The sequence below is a fragment of the Mytilus californianus genome, unplaced genomic scaffold (genome assembly GCF_021869535.1).
Source record: "Mytilus californianus isolate M0D057914Y unplaced genomic scaffold, xbMytCali1.0.p SCAF_13, whole genome shotgun sequence".
Taxonomy (NCBI): Eukaryota; Metazoa; Mollusca; class Bivalvia; order Mytilida; family Mytilidae; genus Mytilus; species Mytilus californianus.
The window spans coordinates 17,754,525-17,772,202 of record NW_026262615.1 but is presented as its reverse complement, the minus strand read 5'-3'; the positions used below and the strand labels follow the sequence as shown (position 1 = coordinate 17,772,202).

General features: G+C 31.3%; 1 protein-coding gene across 1 annotated transcript; it reads right to left on the bottom strand.

Annotated features, from left to right (window-relative positions):
• Positions 1-11,261: 11,261 nt before the first annotated feature.
• Positions 11,262-17,329, bottom strand: LOC127723886 (uncharacterized). Its single transcript, XM_052230602.1, has 5 exons — positions 17,291-17,329; positions 16,740-16,807; positions 16,061-16,155; positions 15,397-15,506; positions 11,262-11,583 (listed from the first exon to the last, which is right to left on the bottom strand). Exons 1-5 carry the CDS (start codon positions 17,327-17,329, stop codon positions 11,278-11,280), a joined length of 618 nt encoding a protein of 205 aa, XP_052086562.1. The 3' UTR covers positions 11,262-11,277.
• Positions 17,330-17,678: the final 349 nt, after the last annotated feature.

Genomic DNA, 17,678 nt, shown 5'->3' with positions numbered 1-17,678 from the left:
CTACCTAGATATAATCGAAATTTATGCCTAGGACGACAGATAACCTTTTGAAAGCGGATTATCTCAAGATGATTTGTTGCTTTATAGCCTGTATGTAAGGTAAATGTGACTTGACCGATCTTCATAATGCAATTTGCAAAGAAAGGAAAAGGAGGTTTTGCGTAAATAAGTAAAACTTTCAACAGAAACAGGAACACGGGAGGCAGTTTTATAGTGTTAAACAAAACGTACTATAGAGATTACAGTATATGATACCCTTTTTAGGAGACCAACTGTAGAAATACGTACACACTTGTCAATTTGATGAAATCAAAAAGTTTTACATAATTTATATCATAGATAAAAATAAAAATTCTGAAACAGATGCTAGAGGATAGGTAGCAAGTCCGCTTAAAAATATTCAATATATATATAAATAACATAGAAAATGGCTCTGTAAATATACTGCAAAAATAGTTGTTTATCATTTATCTGATCATCCTCATATTCAGCTGAATACATATAAGTATCAACATATGGCAAAATCCTAGGTACTTTATTCATATGATTTGCACCACGTGACTTAGGCCCTTTTGATTAAATTACTTCCCTAAGTTGTAGATTGAAAATATAAATTATATCAAATTTGCGGATATTCCAGTCTTTTATCCGTTTTGGATCTAAAACTAACGTGTTTTTGAAAACTTCCTTTGGCGGATATTTACAAATATTTTGTGTAATTTGAAGGACAAATGATTAAAATTTTACTATTTACGGAATGGAAAGGATGAAATCATCATGTTTTTAAAAGAATTTAGCCGAAAACTTAAGAAAGCAGGTGAGATAAAAGTTATTTAACCTGAAAATTCACCCTTCAAGGTATTTCCCTATATGCGGACAAATTATGAAGAATGCCTCTTTGTATCTTTATTTCTATTTTCAATCTTGTTTTTCACGAAAAATCGTTATTTTAGACAGAAATTATGATACGGTGACGCTTCCGATTTTCAAACTGAAAAGACCGAAAGTTGTCAAAGTAGACAATGTTCATTTGTACACGAGCAGAGGGCAAACAACATGTACAATTCACCTATATGCGTACAAATTGTTGATTCGACTTGGGAATTGGCATATTTGCATTTAATTTTAGGGGCATATACAATCCTATTGTAATGGCTGCCGGCATAATAAGGCAATATGGCCGCTATGCAAATTAGCAAAGTACCCCAAATTTTGCCATATGAAATCATTTTTCCTAAATGTTAAGACGTAAACAGTATAAGTTAAACAAACTTACTGCAACTGCATATCAAATTCACTAGAAGAACGGGGCACTTGGTACTGTAGGAAATGGTAGCCCAAACCTGGCCCCATAGCCAGCTAAACCTTTTTAAAAAATTTCAAAAACAATTTCAAAAAAATTTCAAACAAATTTGAGAAAGTCTTGCATACAATTGAGAATATAAACGGAGAATGCGTCAAAGAGACAACAAGAGCAGAAAATAGCATCTATATACACGTAGGAGTTATGTGCGGCTGTCATAAAACTGAGAGGTTTATCTGGCTATGGGGCCAGGTTTGGTTTACCATTTCCTACACGGGGAAATGCCTGTATCAAGTTGACAGTTGTTTTTCATTCGTTTGATGTATTTGAGTTTTGATTTTGCCATTTGAAAAGGATTTTCCGTTTTGAGTTTTCCTTTGAGTTCGGTTTTTTTTTATTTTACTTTTACATTTGAAGGAATGACTGTAATATTTTTTCTGTCTATACATATGAAGAAATAACATCAAAAATGTGGTGCACACTGAATAACACGCGTTATTTCGAATAGACAGAAAACAATATTACAGTCATTCCTTATGATTTAATTAAATTCCATTTTTAAGGAGTAAATCATGAAAAAAACGTCGAAGACGTCACGGTCACATGAGCTGATAGACAAAAAACTTTCAGCCAGTCAGAAGACGTGTTACATCTAAAATTAAATATTACATGATATGAAAGTAAATGGAATGAATAAATATGTGTCAATATTAAAGGTGTGATATGGAATGACTGTCAATGAGACAACTATCAAACAGAGTCCAAGTTGAGCAGATTTAAGCAAGTATTGAAAATCGTACTGCTTTCAACAATGAGCAAAAGCTCATTGGTGTACTAATGCATACCAATTTGAATTAGGACAAGGGCGATATACAAACCATTGAATTAGATCAAACGCTCTGATTTTTTTTCCAGAGAGAAAAGAAGAGAAGTTGATAATAACAACAAGGATCTATCTTGTGTAAGTTTTTAATTTCTAATAACAAAATTATATTTACAGAGAATTCATTTGTGCTGTCAAATTAAAAGTTTATAAGTTGTTTTTGACGCAATTCTTTTTAGTTTTGTTCTTGAATTATCCTGAAGCAAACAAGTCCCGATTGCGGGAACTCATCTCAACTTCTGGAAGAGGGAATCATTAGAGTACTTTCATTTTACCAATAGGTGAAATATTAAAAAAAAAACTAAAGATATATGGTATAATTGCCAATGATACACCAGTTATATGAAAGAAGTGAAAACAAAACTTTAGTGTGTTTATCAAAATGTGACAAATGTCAGTCTTTATTTAAATGTAATCGCTAACTTCATAACTTATGACCATGATAAGGAGCCTAAGTGACCAAGTGGTCTAAATAGTTTATATACAGTATCACAGACTGTCAACACTAAGGTTGTAAGTTTGAATCCCGCACAGGGCAGGTGCGTTCAAATCCGATCTTAATTTACTGGAATTGTCAGTTTTTCGGCCGACAGCTGATGGGTCTTTCTGAGCACTTCACCTTGATCCAACAACAACCAATAAAAATTAACCACCACTACATAGCCGATCATTTGAAATCCAGGGATGTATAAATACGTACACACGTGAGGAGTTTTTTTTACCAAAGAGGACCTTAAAATAATAGCATAATCCACCTAAGATTATTACCTGATAAGATGTATTCTTACTGTCATAATAATTGTTTAATTTATTAACTGAGAATTTATGAAAGACATTGTTTTTATTGTTTTTATTGGTATAAATATTGATTTTGTAATCAATAAATCAAAATCATTCTTAATAGTTTTGTTATATACATATGCACTTTAATGGTACTACAATCTGTCGATAGCTTTATTTTTGCATTGCACACGGTCATGTTTTTCTCTGACTGTTAATGACGTCTTTGTACTAAATCCATTGGATGTTGGATGTGAACTGATTGATATTTTAGTCTTAGATACATGTGTTACTGTGTTTTTGTTTGATTGTTCTGCTTTGTATCGATCTGATGAGTTAAGTCTTTTTCAACTTATTTTTACAGTTTGTTCTTATGATGTGCTGTTTCATCACTGTCCCAGGTTAGAGGGAGGGGTGAGCGCTCACGTATATGTTTTACCCCGCCACATTCTTTATGTGCCTGTCCCAAGTCAGGAGCCTGTAGTTCAGTGGTTGTTGTTGGTCGTATTTGTTTTTTCGTAAATTGTTTTGTTATAAATTTGGCCGTTAGTTTTCTCAATTGAATTGTTTCATATTTCTTATGTCGGGCCTTTTATAGCCGACTATGCGGTATGGGTTTTTCTCATTGTTGAAGTCCGTACTGTTGCCTATAATTGCTTACATCAACTTCATTTGAACTTTGGTGGATAGTTGTCTCATTGGCAATCATACCACATCTCCTTATTTTTTTATATTTATTAAGCTTGAAAAAAATAAAAAGTAAAATAAAGAAACTTAAGAAAGCCGAATAAGTGCCTTTCAAAATTTCTCCTGATTTTATTTTCCCTTATTCATCGTTTCACTTTTCTGAAATTTTTTTAAAAAATACAACAATGAATTCTAACTAATAATTGCATTGTTTTGTTTCAATCAATAATTACGAGAGCTAAGTTTTTAAAGCAAGTTTTATCAATTTATCCAAGCTATTAATAATTTCTCACTCTTTTGTGAGATGTTTTGCTTACAACTCTGGAAGACATCGACGAAACTGACAACGTACCCGCTATAACAATATTTATCGACCACGTGACAGAGTTAAAGGATACCGATTTTTATGGAACAACTATTTGACCGAATGACACATGGAAAATATTAAAAAGAGACTTAACATGCCCATCCTAACAGCTACGAGATCATCGAACTACTGAAGAAGAAACAAGCATTAACATATTGTACAATTATTCAGTATCCAGCAGGAGACGCCCGTCCAACAAAAAGACGCCAATACAGAGTAATAGACACCAGACTTAGCTACTGAAAGACATATACCATTATCCTGTTGAACTTACTTTAAATAAAACTAATACTAACAATGACCACTGTCCTCTCCTCGATCTTGATATCTATATCATTAACGGGAAGCTTAATACAAAAATTTATGATAAAAGAGATGATTTTTCATTTCCTATCGTTAATTATCCATTTTTAGATGGTGACGTTCCCTTGTCACCATCTTATGGTGTTTATATATCTCAACTTGTACGATTCGCTCGTGTATGTAACAACGTATTAGATTTTAGCTAGAGAAATTTATGTATTACTGAAAAATTATTACACCAGGGTTTTCGATATCATAAACTAGTCAAAACATTTACTGAATTTTATCATTGGTATAAGGACATCATTCGTAAATATAACTCAACATGCAGACATCTTATACGTTCGGGTATTTCACATCCAATCTTTAATGGTAATATTCTTTACAAAGCACAAAAATGTCAGTATTCACCTCAAAAGCTAACAAAACCTTTAAACAGACTTATTAAGAAGGGATATAGTTACGATACTGTTGTCAGGTCATTAAAGATTGCATATTTTGTCTTTAATATTGATTCACTTATAGGGTCTTTGCATCGGAATTAAACATATTTATTCTAAAACCAGTTGTTGGCATGACACGGGTTATGTTCTTCTCATATATTTTATGATGGTATAATACTAAACCCCTAACAGGAGGGATTGTGCCTGATATTCATATGATGAAGACACAATCTTTCAATCAGTTAAATTGAGGTCTGGAGCTGGCATGTTAGTAACTGCTAGTAGTCTGTTGTTATTTATGTATTATTGTCATTTTGTTTATTTTCTTGTGTTTCCTATTCTGACATCGGACTCGGACTTCTCTTGAATTGAGTTTTACTGTGCGTACTGTTGTGCGTTTGTTTTTTTCTACATTGGCTAGAGGTATAGGGGGACGGTTGAGATCTCAAAATACAAGTTTAACCCCGCTGCATTTTTGCGCCTGTCCCAAGTCAGGAGCCTCTTGCATTGTTAGTCTTGTATTATTTCTAATTTTAGTTTCTTGTGTATAATTTGGAGTTTAGTATGACGTCCATTACCACTGAACTAGTATACATATTTGTCATTGTTTGTTTAGGGGGCAACTGAAGGACGACTCCGGTTGCGGGAGTTTCTCGCTGCATTGAAGACCCATTGGTGGCCTTCGGCCGTTGTCTGCTCTATGGTCGGGTTGTTGTCTCTTTGACACATTCCCCATTTCCATTCTCAATTTTATGGACTCATCAACGTGATAGACTACTTTGACGCAGCATATCATCTACTTTATTTGATCTGAATGACTTCGTGAAATATTATGATTTGTGACTTTTGAAATATATAAACATAATATTGTATTTTTCAACATTATACATATAGTGCTTCATATTACTTGCTTTTTATATAGTGCTTTACCTCTGTGCAATGAATATATAAATTTGCTTTATAGATTTCACTTATTATGTTTGTAATAAAAGACAACTATATCATACATTGGCTTTTTTGTATCATTATATTATCACTCAAAACTTTAAAGATGAATCATAAAGATACATTTATAAATGAATTCCATTTTCTTATTATTAGTTGTATGTATAATTAATCAATTGAATTGACATTGAATCATTGAAAATATACAATGATATATTTGATTTATTAATTCACACAAATAAAATTATATCTATGCAATAAAAGATACCTGAATATATAGAAATCACAGATAAACTATATACCTATATAATTTTAACAGACTATATAATCGTTTGCTCTTTAAACCTTTTGTCTTTTTTCATTTACTTAACTAATACATAATTGATCTAATTGAAAGTAGCCAAACCAGGAGTAATCATTTTGTATATGGTCTCATCATAATGAAAACAAAGATAATTGATCTGTGCTAATGCATTTTTCCATCTAACAATGATTTCAAATGCAAACAAAATGACCTTTATATCAAATTAGTTTGAACAACTTGAATAGTCATTATGATAAAACATTGGTTAATTTTTGAAATCCTACATCTATAATCTAATTAATTTTATCTATTCAAAATTTCATCGACCAAATAAAGTATAAAATATATCTGTAGTCTTGCTTATATTGTATATGCTGTAAAATACTGGACTTCTGTTTTTTGTCATCATGAAATTAAATTTACATCCTGTTTTGTTCCTGCTGGTATTTAAAATTTGTCTTTGTACAGGTGAGTACATATACTGGTTTATTTTAAATATTACTAACCTTTTTTTATTTCCTTCTTAATATTTAGTAAAATAAGTTGTGTTAATTAACTTAATTTTTTTATCTATGCATACATTGCTAATTTATTCTTTGTTTCATATTCCATTTCATTTATGCTATTTATAAAGTTGAGATCAATTAGCCAAAGGGACAAAAATACAAGAAAAAAACAAAAAACAAAACAAGTTCCGTATACTATTGCCAAACTATGATAAAAAATGTATCTGCAAAACAGATAATAAGTGCAATTAAATAGACGAAGAATGATAACCTCTGGTTACTTGTTTGTTTGAAAGATTGATCCCAGGCCAAAGGAAGTTTTTCTTTGAAGCAAATATTCAGTTTCTCCATGGAATAGTCATTAACCAAAAGTATCCACTATCTACTATAAACAACTGTCATACAAGTTGGAGGTTAAACTAGCTACAAAACAAGGTTTAACCCACCATTTTCTTTGGAAAATGCATGTATCAAGTCAGGAATATGACAGTTGTTTTCCACTCTTTCTGTTGGTTGATAACGTTTGAATTTTTGTATTTTTTTATGAAATTTCCATTTTTGAATTTACCATGGAGTTCGGTATTTTTTGTTTACTTTTTAAATGACTTAAAAATGCACTTTACAATACTTGACCGAAACCTCCAAAAATATGGTATATGTTAGCGGCACTGGAATCAAAAATGTTAGAAAAACAAAACTACAAACATGATAAACGTGTTTAAATCATTTCTCATTACAAATAACAATTTACTAGTCATTCAATTCACCGTTTCAGATACTAATGCATTCTGGATGATATTATCAAAAGTTTACACCAAAACGTTGTGATTGGTTAAGAATGTTCTAAACAATGGAAATTCAACCAATGTCGTGACGTTATATTCATTTTTGGGGTACGAACAATGAGATTACTCATAATCCTTTAGTTTTTTGAAACGGCCAATTGAATACTTGTATTTTTCTTTCACTTACAAATCATTATTATCTAGGCTGTACAATTCAGTTGCTTGGTGAAACCTATCAAGTCAGAATCGGAGATGGAGTTGAAATAATCGAATATAATGATGTTGACAAAGACACGTGTCTGTACAAATGTTTGGTGAGATCAAAGTGCTCCCATATTGAATACAGAACTGGAGGAAGGTGCAAGTTATTTGAAAGTGTTAACAGCATTTTCTCAGTACTAAATCCATCTTATTCAATATATATTAGGGATTGTACAGGTATGAAAAGTTATTTAACAAATAACCGTTAAAAATTTCATCGTCGGACAGCCGGAATATGATAAATGGACCGCAATATAACACATATTTTAATGAACTAACGGGGTCGACTGGGGTATAGAAATATTAACCGATCTTCTCCAATCTGACCGTAAAACCCATTCTCAGCGTACGTCCGTTGAGCTGTGCGGGATGTAAAGATGATCAGCCACGTCTTAGCCAGAATGAGAACGTTAAATCCGGAAAGCGTTAACTTGACTGTTAATGAAAGAATCTTTGGAGTGTCTGTAGGTATTTCTTCATTATCCAAAAAACACTCTCTAACTAGTAGCAGTCATCACGTCCGACTCACTGTGTGGACCAACCTGTTGTAATAATAGTTAATTTGTTATGAGCCTAAATATATATGAATTATATTGCCACTGTTCATTAAGGAAGCATTTCCAAAATCAATCAAATATAATATTTCAGTGCAAATGACCCGTTTTCTGTAATCACCATAATGAGATACATTTTAGACTAACTATGCAAAATTCAAATTCAGGAAATACAAGTGAACATCAAAACCAACAGTACGTTGGTGTCAAAAGTTTAAATAGTCATAGACTGATCATGGAGATGCAATTTTAAAACTAGTCTAAAAAGTATTGAAAATTGATTCTTGAGGATAAATTAAAGAACTGCATTTTTTTTTTATCTTATCAACCGAAGAATATTTAAACAGACGATATCGAACTAAGGGCTCTCTGTTTATAAATGTATCTAACTAAAAAAACTACAGAAAAGAAAAGATGAAGAACCTTGATAAAAGCGTTGTTCCTTTGCTTTTGCTTGCATTCGGTGCGTGCAGGATTTTTTTGTAACAAATTAAACAAATCAATTCTCATCCATAAAGGATTCCACATGGAAATTTCTCCTTTCGTAAAACAATATTAGAATTGCCACGTCGGTTAAAGTACGTTTTCATTTATAGATTTCATAATAATAGTTTATATGAAGTTTTCTCTTTCGTTTTTTTATGTTTGTTTTGCTTGTCTCAAATGGTAAAAACTACATTGCTATTTTCATATATTTCTAGATGGAAACAACATGGGGACCTTCGAGCACAAGTATTCTGGAACCTCGTTTTTAGAAATGAAAATTGTTGTACCAGTGACAACACGTCTTAGATGTGCTTACCTTTGCCACATTGATACAGAATGTTCTGCTTTTATTTACGATATTTCTCTATTAAAATGCACATTCATGAGCGAAGATGCAGTGTCTGGTGGAGACGATTGTAGTAAAACTCTTCAATGCTTTTTAAAACTATAAAATTGCATATTTTATCTAAAATGCAATGGTACAAATCATATTACACAAGCAAATATCTTTTTTATATGTTTTACATTGAAAGAATACTGCAAAGACTGAACATTTCAAAATCAATAAAATATTTAAACACTAAATTTGCCTTTATCCTCTTGTAGACTCCGAAGGGTTTCAGAACTATAATGCAGTTTTACACGTATGAACGAACTATAAAACTTGACGGACCAAGAGTTAGATTTGCTTTTCAATACAATAAGTCATGAAGAAATGAAGTATATATTGATCATTATGCATACAACATGTACAATCACATTGTGGTATAGATATGATATTAATGGATTTGGTTCTATATTATAAAAAAATGGTTTGTTGCACATTCGTTTTTTTTATTTCTGTCTTTCATGTTTGCTGATGTGCTTTGTCTATATGCCAATTTTTTTCTTTGTTGGCATATTTGTTTGTTTTTTTATAGTGATTAAGATTATAACACAAGGTTGACTGCTGTACCCTATTTGTGACATTTTTACCTATTATGTTTGTTTTGTTCACACATTGTTGACAATATAATGGAATCTCATGCTACTGTCATACAAGTGAGAGGTTTAGCTAGCTATAAAACCAGGTTTAATCCACCATTTCGACATAAGGAAATGTCTGTACCAAGTCAGAAATATGACAGTTGGTTTCCATTCGTTTGATGTGTTTCAGCTTTTGGTTTTGCCATTTGATAAGGGACTTTCTGTTTTGAATTTTCCTTAGAGCACTGCACCAAAAATAGTCTTTCGATGCGACTAAAAGATAAAGGAAAGGCCCTCTTTCGATTACCTTTTATCCAATTTTGTTCACATTTTAAAAAAAATCAAAAGTTACAAAAGGTAGACATTTTGTATATCTTTTGATGATTCAAAAGGCAGTTGAAATGGCCCACTTTTTTTTTGTCAAAAGGTGTATAAAAGGGCAACTTTTGGTATTTAAAAAGGAAGACAATAGTTATATCAAAGATGGACTTTTTTTTTGTCATAAGGTGTATAAAAGGGCAACTTTTAGTATTTAAAAAGGAAGACAATAGTTATACAGTATCAAAGATGGACTTTTTTTGTCATAAGATGTATAAAAGGGCATCTTTTAGTATTTAAAAAGGAAGACAATATGTATATCAAAGATGGACTTTTAGTTATTCCAAATGTATCCATATCAAAACAGAAGTTAGACTTTTGGATAAATTTGATCCTCAAAATAGTACCTTTTGTTCAAAAAAATTAACAATTTTATACCTTTTGGAAACAAAATGTTGATAAAATATGAACAAAAGAAAAGCATGGTAGGCAAGATTTCCATATGCATAGCACCTCTTTTTTTTTTATGAAATATGCAGAGAGAAACTATGTTTGGGTATCAAAGCAAGTTCAAATTAAGCAACTCATGACAAAAGATAGGCAAAAGGTCAACATTTGATGGCATTTTATAAAAAAAACAAGGTGAACTTTTGAGATGAAAGGCATAAAAATGTCAGTCAAATATGACCTTTTGAATATCAATTTTGACATAAAAGAGACCTACATTTTTAGCTTTCTAGAGTGTTGTAATTCAAGAAGGTCACCAGAATGCAGCCGTTTTGTACTTCTGCATGTCTTAAGGGGCCAAGTCTTATCACAAACGTAAACCTAATATCTTAGTCAAATAATAATGTTTCCTGCTCTAATCTTCTATACCCTCATCAGTGGTTTGTCCTGTAGTAAAATGTGTGTACTGTTTTTGTTTACATGTTGTATTGTGTTCAGGGTGTGATACCCTCAATGAAGCATTTGAATTAAGTTTCTTTTGCAAAATCACCTGTCCAATGGCAAGTTTTTAATATATTGTTGCATTTGAGTAGACTCAATTGACCAGTCCATAGGGTCTTCTTGTAAATGGTGATTACTTTTACTGCCTTGTTATTTGTTCAACATGTTCAAGTCCTTTTATAGCTGACTTTGCGGTAGGGTCTTTGCTAATCATTGAAGACAGTACAGTGACCTGTAGTTGTTTATTTCTAAGTAATCTGGTTTCTTATGAAGAGTTGTCTCATTGGCAATTATACCATACCTTCTTTTCTATATTTATATAACTTAAGAATTCATCTATAAATAGTCATTTCATATTTGCTAATTTGTTTTATGCACTTGAATCGCACCAAAATTGCAACAAAATGAAAACATTTTTTTTAATTTGTTTTTTAATTATTATTTGATCATCCACTTCAAGTTATCCCCCACATCTGGGGTCTCTTTATTGTTCATGTCCCCTATGACTCTGGTCTGCAAAAGTCTTCTGCTCTTGGTGGAGCATATATCTAAATATGCTCCATCCAATTTGGCTTTATACTCTTTGAACTTGGGCGACTGCCAAGAGGGTTGATGGGTTATAAAACCCTCTTGGCCTTCTTCATCTGAGGACATGTACATTGGCTTTAAAGCCTCTGTAATTTTGGCCTTTTTTACTGCGCTAATATCATGATTTTCAAGTGCTACTAGTCTTCTTTTTGCTTTCTGAAAAAAAAAAGATTTAACATATAGAATTGTAACCTTTAAAAGATTCATTTAGTAAATACAATTTTCTGTAAGCATTAAAAATAATGTGATGTTTGGTTACATACAGTACTGAAACAAAAAATAGGGTTTGTATGTTGACATTTAGTCATTATCTTATCATCATCAGTAGTCATTATCCCTAAAAAGACAATTTTTTTTCTCTTGTTTTTTTTTACACACTGTGTATCTGTAAGCTGTTTTTTTAATCAAGAAATTTACTCCAACTGAATACTGAATAAGTCAATCTAACAACAAAACCTGACAACTAAGTTGATATTGAAAGAACAAAGGTCACTGTACCTTATAGCTAGGTAAAAGTGGTACATGATTGAGCTTATAAAATATTATCATAACAAAATAGTCATTTTCACATTCATGGAACAAATATCTTTTCTTTCTCAGAGTCTTTCTGTGTATTTTAAAATGTCCTATAATTGTACAAGGAGTATTATCTATGAGTCTTTCATAAAGACAGAGCTCCAGATAAGAATTCACAAATTGGGGTTTTTACCCACCATTTTTTTATGTAATTGGGTGATAAAGTTTTTTAATTGCATTATCAATTCCAATTCACCCCTCAAGCAAATATCAAATTGGGTTTTTCACCACCAAGCTCCTTAATGTATTGGGTTTTTTCATCAACACAATATTGAATATTTAGGCATGTTATAATCACATTATATCAACCCCAGATGTGTTTCCATCAAATGTGTTTCTTTCTTTGTAGAATATGTGCTAGCTGTTTTATTTGGTTTATTCACTGACGAGCAATTGTACATTTCATTTGTGTCCCGTTTTAAACGTTCTGTCAGTTTTGTATTTTCTCAAAACTTATGTAAACTGCAGCTGGTGTCACTAGTTGGACAGGAACTAATTGCCTTTCTAGATCCCATATGATCACCCTACAGTTTAATTATAGTTGGGGTAGGTGTGGCTAAGTTTTTAGATTTTTGTGTAATATATGTGAAATTTAGGTGCTGTAAGAAAGTTTTGCCAGTCCTTTCACCTATTTGCCAGATCTACTTTTTAATAAAAATAAAAAGTAGTTTCCAGATTTAAGATATACCCCAAAACCTTGAGTTTTATAGGGTGGTTTATAATGACGGAGACCACATTCAACTTAAATTTACAAATAATCCTGCAACATCAAGTAAATAAATGACAATGTTATACTGCACTTGCCAATAAGACAACTATCTTAAGCATCTAGAACAATTAGACCAAAACAAAGAAAGTGTCAAGCTGCATTGACGTAAAAAACGGATATGTGCATGTATTCACTCATCAACTAAAATGAAAAAAATAATATATAAACTGTTTTCGTTTAATTCAATTTACATAAATCTGGGTTAAGTTGTCCCTTATCAGAACTTTTGGTTTCCGATGCTTTCAAACTACATATCATGTCATAATTGATTTGGCCTTTCACTTTTTCCAATTGATTTCGTTTTTGACGGAACCCCGTGATTATCGCTCTAGCAATGTTCTCGTTATGGTACGCAAACACGCCCGTGCGTTCAATAGCCGCTTCCTAAAATCACTAGCTGAGTCTTGTTATCATCATAACTTTCCCTCAGCTATCAAAAAGAAGCCGAAAACATGCTTCTATTCAATATTTTTACCGGACATTTACTTTCGTTTTAATTCATTGTATGTTATGATAAATCCCGAGCAATTCGAAAAAATATGACAGCATGTCACACGCTAATTGGATAAACGCCGAGAAGATCGAAATGTTTTCATAAACACGTGTACCTTTTGAGCAACGGAAAATTCCAACAGGGACCCATTGCTACTTGATGCAGGGCTCTATTTTTAGAACGAAAGGACATTTCCAATTATAAATATTATAAAAATAGATTTACGCGACGACTGTAATCAAGTAAGGGTAAATAACGCAAACGATAGCGAATAAAAGCGTTAAGAACCCATGTTTTTGGCATATAATTGGGTTTTCCTTTGACTTAATTGAGTTATTGAACCCTGCAATGGGCAATTGCATTGGGTTTTTAATTATTTTTATTGCGTGATCACGCAAATACGCAGCTTATCTGGAGCTCTGTAAAGATATTCATTTTAAATATTGATCATGAATTATTCACAAATAACTTTTCTGGCATTATATGATAAACACCTATTCTCATAATGAATGTTGATGCTTCCCCAACACTTATGACTGATGAGAGAATAACAACACATTATCTGTCAATTAGTGTTATTTTCATATAAATGAATGATTTTAAAAGATTCATTTTACCTGCCTACATTTATCCTGTATAATTATAGTGTCGAAATTAGTGCATGTTGCCAGTAACAGAGCTAAAATGAAATGACTGCCTAATGAAAACCAAGTTACAGTTCTAAATGAATAAAAGTGTTTTCCAATAGTATATAAAGTTACGAAGCTTCTGTGACCTTTAAGGTAGATAAGGTGTCTTCCTCCATCTTTGATTTTGAAATACCAGAAAACAATCGGTCTTGATCTTTAATATAATGTGCAAATTTTGAGAGTAGTAGGTAATTCATGTGAAAGAATTTTCATTTCAATATAGAATATGACATGTTTTATTATATTTATGGTTGAATGTTTGATTCAATTTTTTATAACTTTGCCACATAAGGGGAGGCAATTAAATGTAAGGGCAGATAATTCAGATAAAATTACTTTTACAATAGAATGTGTTATGAATTTACCTATTTCATTATGAAGCAAGAAAACGAGTCCTGTGACCCCATTTTTTCTTGTTCTTATCTCAAAGCATAATAATAGAGTTATCTTCTCAAATTTTATCTCAAAATTCTATGGTGTAGTTTTTGTGTTATGGCAGAAAATTGGGTTTATTATTATTATTATTAAAAAATTCTATGGATTATAATTTAGACACCCCATCTACCTTAATATATTATGGCAATCTGATTAACTTGTTTCTTCATTTTAGAGATATACTGTAATTGTACTTTTTTTCCCAGGTACTTATTTTCGCGTATTGTGTATTTCAAACAAGTTTGCGGGTATTTCTTTTCACGATTTTTTCTCAAAAATAATAAAAAAAATTGTTTTATAGTTGTGTGTAAATCTGAACTGTATTTAAAGTGAAATCATAAATAGCCCTCAGGTATACTGTATTGCACACTGGGTGATTAGTGCATGCATTTCAGAATGTAAAAGATGACAGTTTGATAAGAGTTTCGGTTATGTCCAGTATTGCAAGAGTCGCACTCGGTAAATGACAAAATGTAGTAAATTTGGTTATTTGTAAATTATCTTCTTGTGTATTTGTTTGTGCTTGTTTTATTTTCATAATATCTAATTATAGATGAAATTTTGTTTATTATCAAATCATTACAGTAAAGCTTTAAAAAACATTGTCTGCTACTATACACACATGTTTGTAAATCAATCAATAACAATAACAATAGAAAGTCATATGGTTCAAGGTAATCTCGAGTCATTATTGATTCTTTGATCTTTAATTGGTTTTTACTTTTTCCTGTTGATATTAATCTTTTTTGTTTATTAATCGGATAAACAGGGTTGTAAACATGTCATGTCATCGACGTAAGGTTAAGTTTACATGCATAGATGAACAGTAAGTTTTCAGTTAAAAAGTTGGATTTAGATTCGTGTGTATTTATTTTCGCAACAATAAACCAACCGCGAAATTTGTGAATATAAATACATCGCGAAAATAACTACAATTACAGTATATTTAACAAGTGTTAGGCTCTGGGCTCCTTTTGTGACAGCAAATTGTAAATAATGATACATACCTCCTTTTTCCTTTCATACAGAGCTCTTTTTCTCTTTTCACCCTCATACTTGTTCTTGCTTATAGCAGATTGCTGCTGCTTCTTGGTTAAAAAATATCTTGCCATTGCACCTACAAAAATCAGTAGCACAATCAAATCTGTGACTATATGTTTTATAATAAAAATTCATGATGTGTAAATATATATATATATATATGAATTCTTTATAGCTAATACCACTTTTATTAAAAATCTAGGGATCAAACTTGGGTCTAGACACTATAGATTGTCAAATCTTTCTAAAAAAGTGGGTGCATTTTGTGGAGGTGTATTAACAATCAATGTGAAATGAGAATACATGTTTCCTTGCAGTGTGATTGAAATCAAAGTGCATTGGGGACATATCAGAAAATGGGAGCGCTGAGAGGTTTTATTTTAATCAGGCTGGGTTCCTAGGTAACTGCATGCATTTATTTTATTATTATTAAATTAGTATCTTCAAATCATACATCAATTGTAGATTTTAAATAACTAATTATAATATTTTATTTGTATCTAAAGAGAGACAACTCTTCTCTTTAACAGAATGATCAGATTGTAAATTATGTTTCCTCATTTTACAATTAATAAAATACAAGGAAAAAGTAAAGACTACTGTAAGCTTTTGAAATTCATATCCACTTACAATTCAATACGGTGATGTCATTGTATGCTGGATTCCAGCCTTTAACAAATGTCACAATATGTGATGTCATATTTTTGTTTACTGCATCACTAACTCTGAAATGAAAAACATATACATGTACATTCTTGCTAATGTATATACTGAGTATACCTATTATATCAATGCATATATCAAGTTTTTGATAACTATATTGTAATCCAATTTTTGTCTTTTAAGTGTATTTAGCTAAGTTGCACATACAGGTTGAGACCACTAATTACATTTGAATAGTAATTTTCAAAATACTAATAAATAAAACACAGCCTTGAAAAATTGACCAATCGACACTATGAACTGTAATGCATTGTGAGTTACTACAAATTTACTAGGCATCACATAAATCATATAGAATTATATGTTAAAAACTATGAACTCATATAGTGTATTAGACTCAAATTCAACATTGTTTTTTATTAGACAACATATAAATTGTAAAATCTATAACAATACATTGTCTTCAATTTGCATGCACAGGTTAAAAAAAATTCTCTGGTGCCTGAAACAACCAACATCAACGTTTTTTCCTTCTTGTCAACACAGTAGAACAGGTTTAGACCATTAGATTTGCTTAAGCTTTGTACACAAGCATTCATTACGTGAAAACAAAATTTTAGGTGCTGATCAAATATTGTAATAATACCTTTTTCCTTCAAAGCTCCAACAGAGACCTTTTTCTTCTCCATCCTTGTACCCTTGTTTCACAGCATTCTACAACATCAGAGTTCATTAAAGATTTTTTTTTGGCCAATTGAATTACTAAAATAATTAAGGAATAACTGTACTGTAAATGAAGAGTTGCCACCGTCAATTGTCGATTTGACAGTCGAAAATACAGTCATACTGGGGAGGCGTAGTAATAACAAAACGAAATGATATGTTAGAGCTTGAAAAAATGTATAAATTTGACAATAAATCGAAAAAATGTATAAATATGACAATTAAAAAATTCTGAAAAACTTCACGAATAATTTTGGTGCAAAGACGTCATGACTAAACGTGATGTCATACAAATGAAAACTTACAATAGCGAAAGTAAATTGGTACAAGAATTTACCTGCTTCTGTACAGCACTATTATGGTAAACCGATTGAAATATGGTCTTCAGAATTATTTGTTCAAGAAGGGCCTGCTTTATTTATACCAGTCCACAGAATTAAATGTAGGTTTGTTCATGCGAAAGCAAAATTTAACAGCAGAAATGTAATTATTGTTGCACCAAGAGAGCGTCATATTTTATGAATATGGATCCAGTTATAATGATACAATCTGTAATCATATTGTTTTACTTTGTACAAAAAAATACAACTATTTAAGAAAATTGATTATATGACAATGTCAAAATTACAATATTTTCTTGTCATGATTCCTTTATTTAATTTCATGAATGTGTCATGACTCTTTTGTGTTTTTTAAAGAAAGTACTTTTTATGGAGTGTATTTGATTATTGTAGATATTTATGATGCTATGAGTATTCTTTTTGTATTGGGTATTAAGAATAAGTGTCTTAATGCAGTGTGTTGTACTAATCTTACATGCCAGTTATTGCTTTGAAACAGTAAAATGTAAACAAATTAAACA